Raw genomic sequence first — 6,548 nt, 5'->3', positions numbered from 1 at the left:
GGTTACCTGAGTCGAGTTGCTTTCTTAGCAAGGACTGTCATCACGGATTGAACCGTGCATCCATGCACAATGTCACCACCATCAGCCTGACACACCGTGTTAAACAGATAAGGAGAGAATGGTATCTTAAGAAAAGGGGCTACCTGGAGAAACAGAGTAGTGTGATGGGAAATCAGGAGTAAGGTGGGATGTTGAGTGTGAATCTTTGTTATAGCCCAGATGGTAGCTTCCATCATTGATTCTTCAAGCCAGCATCCGTTGCTGGAGCAACATCTCAGAGGTGAACACTGGCTGCTCTTCAGGAGACCCGGGTCCAATCCTCAGCACACAGGGAGGCTCACAATTGCACCTAACTCTAGTCCCAGGGGATCTCACAGTCCCACCTGTCCTCCAAGGGTACTGCGTGTCATGCATGCAGTACACAGACACACATGCAGCCAGAACACCCACACACAGAAAGATAAGTACAATCTCAAATCGGTGCCCTTCGTTTCCAGCCCAGCACTCTCTTCCCTCGTGATTTCCGTGCACCAAAGTTTAGATTCATGTCCCATCATCATCCCAAGTAATTCAAGACAGGCAAATAAATAAATAAATAAATAAATAAATAATCGATCCATTTTAAATATTTACTGAGCAAGCATCTACTGGCCCCATGGTGAGTCAGCTCACAGGAAGTAAGGTGCAAACACGGGGCATGATGCGTTCATGGAACGTCCAGTCTCACAAATAAATACGGTTTCCACTGAAACAGTGACATTCGTTAAATAGGGCTGTAATAAATATGCAAATCCACGTTGTGGGTCAGTCGGAGCATCCACAGGTGCTGTCCATGGCTGTCGCTTGGACTAAAGAGTGAGGTGTGAGGAAAAGCCTGAGCCAACGACGGGGGTCCATGGCCAAGGGTCTGAAGTGCCCTGAGGACAACAGGGATATGAACAGTGCCTTGAAATGGCATGGAGAACAAAGGAGGAAGTTATCCGGATTGGCGGTCAGAGCTGGTAGAAATTCTGCATCCAGGCCAGGAGAATGTCCACTTCCCCAAAGGCTTTCGCCAAAGCCACGTCTACGTCCAACTGCAGCAAATGGAGAGATGGGGGTCAGGTATGTTAACGACGAGAACGGTTTCCTTCCAACCTAGCTCGCCCAGTGTAGACCTGACTCCAAATTCACTGAATCACCTGTGGAATGGCCTCTCATAAAGGGACCCATCCATCACTTGTACCTCAACCATGTGAATTTGTTTCCAGGGTGAGGACAAAGAGGCTACCGAGTAGTAGGGAAAGGGCCAGAGAAGGACATGGTACCTAGAACATAAGAGGATTGGATACGACCTAGGAAAGATGTGGTGTACTCCCTGAGCTGCCGTGCACTCAAGTTTGCACTCTACCACGTATTTATAACTGATATATCATGTCAAGTGCTCAAAACCGAGAATGTTTTCTTTGAGGGTAAGGGGACTAGAGTTGAAGTTTGGGTTTTCTTTGGTGGGCTAATTAAGAGAGATGCGATATGATTTTCTGTGTCTTTTTTCATAAACGAGACCACTTGAACACTGAGGAAATGTTGCAGATCTGTGTGGAGGTGAGTTGTCAACCTTCCTTCTCAATGCTGACATCAGGGACGTGTAAAAACGTTCTCTTAGGGAAATTCTTCCCTTGTGAGATCGTCTCGTAAGGAAGTGGAATAGCCTTTCCACATGAAGACTAACAGGGAAAAGGCCCACGTTGACTTATGCAAAGCAGGTGCTTATTAATTATCCTACCAAGACAGGCAGGTCTGGGACAAGCCCGAAGGAGGCACATTCGGTTCTTCATTAGGTCTCTAGGGTACTCCTCTGTGACAGTTCAAGCTAGTCTGCTGCTGTTGGGTAGGCAGACTCCCAGCTCTTGACCTTACCTGTTTGAATGCTCTGTGGAACAGCAAAAAACGCCGGCGTGCACTGTCACTAATGGGAAGCATGGCATTGTCCTTCTGCTTACCAGAAGAAAAAAAAAATATATATATATATGTTAGATCAGAGTGGGTTAGCCTCTCTTGCTCTCCCTGGTGATACAGGGGAGGGTTCTCAGATGCTGCAAGGACTGATCAGAATCCTATGCTCTCAAGCAAGCCAGAGCCAGCTTCCCAATATGTCAGGACTGTTATCTTTCCTCACTAAAACCTCTACAGGTAGAAATGTCCCCATTTTATAGATGACAAAACTGAAGCCCAGAGAAGTTGAGTACCATGCAAGGGTTCCCTACCTGATCAGGGTAGACACAGACCTGAACCTATAAAATCTTTTCCCGTGACACCCAAGACTCTTTGTTGGGAAAAGAAGCCAGGGCTAAATGGAGGGCAGATTCTCAAACACGCCACTCCCCAGCCTCCACCCATGATCTACTCACACTAAGCTGCAGTTTGGACATGATGACTAAAAAGTTGTTGGCCAGAGTGGAGAATGACTTCAAGACCTTGAATTTGACTATTTTGCTGTGGTAGTTTTTGAAAACAGTGTTCAAGTAGAACTTCAGCAGGCTGTGGGCAAGGTAACAGCTCTCGGCATCCTGGGGAAGAAGCAAAACCACGGAGGCTTTCGCTGATCCTGACCCTAAAGGGAAAAACCCATGTACCACCCAAGGCAAAATCAACACGACAGGGTCTCCTTGGAAACAACGGTGGTTCTGGGTAGATCTGAAGAGATGGCCGGGGTCTTGAGGAGCAGCTTGTGATTCACGGCAGGAACCCAGACCCCAGAAAGAAGTTACCCACCCAAGGTAACTCAGCCAACGAGCCTGGCTCCCAGGACTCCTGGCTCCCCACCCAGGTGATAATCCCTTTCTGCTCTACTCTATGGTCTCATTAACACGATGGATCCTGAAAAGCCTTTGAACTTTGGCTTCGTGGTTGAGAGTCAGGAGACATTTTACTGGAAGGAGAAAGAGTAAGAAACCTGGTGCCCTTGAACACAGCAAGCGCTGCCTGGCTTTTTCTGCTCTTGAAACTTGGCAGTTGGAAGGGATCAGTCTGATCATGCTCACGGACTGTCTAGACAGATGGTAGGAAGATAGTGACACCTGAGAGAAAGGGATGGAGGTGAGAGGCAGGCTCACTTCACTAGATGTTCACTGGGTTTCTATAAGCACAACGAAGATGGCTGACAAGTGTCAGACTCGGTGGAAAATGTTATCTATAGACTTCGATTTCCACCACCCCTCCATACCCACAAAGGAATAACCCCAGACAGAGACCACCTTGCCTCATGTCCAGCCCTGTCAGAGAAGAAGGGAAGGACTCCCATCCAGCCCCTCTTGGAGACCTATCCCCTTCCAGTCTGATTACCGAGACATTCTGCAGAACCTGTGGTTTCAACAGCCGGACACTTGTGAGGTCGTCCTGAGTTTTCTTTGGGAACAGAAAGAAAAGATGTCTCCAGGTTAGGAATCTTTATAGAAGCCAGTCTTACCAATATACTGTCCCCGATGTCAAACTCCATCCCATTAGTGAGACTACAGAGGCTGGAGGAACCAGAGGAGGACCCAAGAAGGGACATAATGAGCTAGATCCTGGGGAAAGGGAAACTACTACACTTACCCATCCCAAAGGGGAACAGGGACCCTGGGATTCTTAGACCCTGACTACAGACCTAAGAAGAGACCTGTGCTTCCTTTGGTCATATGTGACACAAGGAAGCTTTAAGAGCTACTAAGAGTAGGGCTCATCTCCACAGTACACATGGGAAGCAGATGGAGCAGGGTAGCTGTACCTAGGAGCTGCCTCTTGCTCTTAGAGGACTCTCGAGAGCACTGCCTCTCATCCTGGTCCAGAGCTCACCCAGGAAGCCAAGCCACTCCAGGGCTCCTTTCCTCCCTGGGGGGCTCTGCTACCTTTACTAGAGGCTGTCCATGGATGACAGGGCCGCAGTTTCCTCATGAGTAACATGGGGTTTATTGATCCTCCTGAACTCAACAGGGTTCTTATGTACGAAATTGATTAAACAAGCTGGAAAGGGATCCACAATCCTGAAAAAGTACCCTCCCTCTAACGGAAGCCAGCATGAAAGCGTTCAGGGTAAGCACTCACCACAGTGTTCTTCACAGTCCAGAAGCCCTCCCACAGTTCTGGGAGAACCACCCCGGTCACTTGGCAAGGCCCAAATCGGAACTCTTGACCCTGAAGCTCTGGTACTTGGTGCAAAACGAGAAGGATAAGGCTCAGGCCGGGGAGAATCTGTTGTCTCAAGCTTGTCTGCATTGAAGAAAGGGCCCGTGCTCCTGCTGAAGAAAGAAAGGCCTTACCCTGAAGTCAGCCTCTGACTCGGAACTTCACACACACACACACACACACACACACACACACACACACACACACACGAATGCACAAAATGCTCCAAAGGAGCACACAAATGAGATTCCCGAAGTGAGAGAAATGCTGTGGTTTGAATGTCTCCACCAAAACTCACATTTAGATTCACTTCCTCCGTCGGGGTATATAGCGGTAGAACCTTTGAGAGGGGATTAGGTTACGATCTCTGCCCTCTCGAACATACCCATGAACATGAGGACTGTAGGTTGGCAGGATAGCTTTGGAGTGGGTATTTTCCAAGGCCACTTCAGCTCAGCTTTTTCTGTGCCTTCCTGCCACATGATACCAGGCACTCTGCCTTGGGACTACCAACCTAAAGGACCACACAGATGTCACGCCTGACACTTGCCTACCTTTAGAACTGTGGGACAAACATCTTTTCTTTATGCGCTATTTAGCGCCTGGTGTGTTCTGTTTGGACAACGGAAAAGGTACTTTGGACAAGTGAGACCCCCAGGCAAGAACTTTACAAACCTCTCAGGGCGCTGTGGGGTGGAGCACGGGTGTCCTCCCGCCCTCCATCGAATAGCTGGTGCTGGTGATACCTCTTTGCCCTCCCCACCACCATATTCATCTCCCTCCACACGCCTGCACCTCCGTCCATCCCTCTCACACTTCTGACCACCAACAGAAATGAGAACAAGAGGGAGGAAGAAAAATTCAGCCATGAGCAGCATATCAAGAGGTTCCAGACTCGGGAGGAGGAAGGGCTCACTTCCACGTCTGATTTCTAGGACCTGCCTTTGAGTCACCGGACCACTTTAAGCAGGTCTGTTTATCCTTCCAGGAGGCAAACAGCCCTCATGCCTCAGACAAGGTAGCAGGGTTAACCAAGGCCCAAAGGGAGAGGCACGGAAGGCAAGTCTGGGTCACACACTCGTCTCTTCCACCTCAGTTGGCAGACTCGCTCCTAACTCTAAGAATTGATCTTTCCAGTAAGTGAAGCCAGAAGGGAGAGCATGAGCTCCGTGTGAGTCACTTCAAACAGCCTTCTCTGAAGTGCCAATGGGAAGGAGTTCGGGATGGGCCCTCAAGCAGAACAAGTCAGCACCCTGCCTGCCCTGCGACTACCACAGAGAATTGTTTTCCGAGCCGACCTCGCTTGGCGCGTCTTGTCTCTTTCCTCTGCACGCCTCCCTGCCCCTCTCCCCCAGTTTTCTCTACAACCACATAAGAGCCTTCTTATTCACACACTCTCCTCACACCTGAAGAAACTGTCCGACAACCCCAGAAGGACGGAGAGGGCAGAGAAACTGGCTTTGGAAGGATTGCTAACTCTTGGGATAGGGAACAGGTACCCAAGACCAGAGTCCATTGTCAAAATTCTTCCCATTCTCTTCTGTCAAAATGTAGAGGCTTCCCAGCTTCTCTTGAAGTTCATCCCTGGATCTTACTATGCCCTGGTCTTCCTCCCACCAAACCCCTCGTTTTCTTGGTGTTAAGAAAGTAAGCAACTTTTCATTTCATTTTTTCCTTATATCAATATTTAAAGGGCCGATATATGCCTCTACCCTTAAGCCCCCCACCCCATTCAAGGCAACAGCCCTAATGCTTCAAAGCAAAGGCTATGGGAAGCCCCACCACTCACCTCAGGTCCTGAAGTGACGCTGGAGGCTGCTGTGTGAAGGTGGCTGGTTCTTCTTACTGCACGAAAAGTTGGGCAAGCTCCGTCAACATTCACTGGTAGGGGGTCTTCTGGTGGGTAGGAAGCGCCTGTCTCCACTGTGGAAATGATTTCAAAAGTAAAAAGAGTGTTCAGGTGAGGACCATATATAAGGGGTCTGACAGGGAGGGGCAGAGGAGAGGAATGTGCAGGAAGGGAAATTGGTCATGCTTCCCAGGAGAATTACTTCATCACCTAGTCACCCTTTGCTCTTAGACGAGGTGTGGGGTAGAAATTAGCCCCTTGGGTGAGATGAGACCTGGCTTCTCTAAACTGCAGTTCCTATATCTACAAAACTGTATTTTTAAAGGATCTGAACACCATGCCTAGTGGTACATGCCTGCCATCCCAGCACTTGGGAGGTAAAGGCAGGAGGATCGGAGGTTCACAGTCACTGGTGGCTAGTGAACTCACGACCTATCTGAATTACAGCTCCTGTCTTAAAAAAAAAAAAAAAAAAGTTGAGTCTTCTCTCCGCTCTCCCTCCTGCTCTCTCCTCTCATGGTCCGGTTTAAAAAATGTTCAAATTCTTTCCTTT

General features: G+C 48.9%; 1 protein-coding gene across 1 annotated transcript; it reads right to left on the bottom strand.

Moving 5' to 3' along the window:
* Nucleotides 1-615: 615 nt before the first annotated feature.
* Nucleotides 616-6,131, bottom strand: Il24 (interleukin 24). The gene is made up of 6 exons (XM_032915402.1): nt 5,936-6,131; nt 4,066-4,259; nt 3,325-3,387; nt 2,391-2,549; nt 1,900-1,974; nt 616-1,076 (listed from the first exon to the last, which is right to left on the bottom strand). The coding sequence occupies exons 2-6, from the start codon at nt 4,234-4,236 to the stop codon at nt 993-995; spliced, it is 552 nt and encodes a 183-aa protein (XP_032771293.1). The 5' UTR covers nt 4,237-4,259; nt 5,936-6,131; the 3' UTR covers nt 616-992.
* Between the last annotated feature and the right edge of the window lie 417 nt (nt 6,132-6,548).

Source organism: Rattus rattus, chromosome 10, assembly GCF_011064425.1.
Source record: "Rattus rattus isolate New Zealand chromosome 10, Rrattus_CSIRO_v1, whole genome shotgun sequence".
NCBI classification, from domain to species: Eukaryota; Metazoa; Chordata; class Mammalia; order Rodentia; family Muridae; genus Rattus; species Rattus rattus.
This window is presented reverse-complemented; position numbering and strand designations above follow the sequence as displayed.

Coding starts and splice junctions, on each gene's coding strand:
- Il24 (XM_032915402.1), bottom strand. CDS start 4,236: ATGCAGACAAGCTTGAGACAACAGATTCTCCCCGGCCTGAGCCTTATC. Junction 3,388..4,065: donor GGACTGTGAAGAACACTGTG/GTGAGTGCTTAC, acceptor CTGTTCCCAAAG/AAAACTCAGGACGACCTCAC. Junction 2,550..3,324: donor AGGTTCTGCAGAATGTCTCG/GTAATCAGACTG, acceptor CTTCTTCCCCAG/GATGCCGAGAGCTGTTACCT.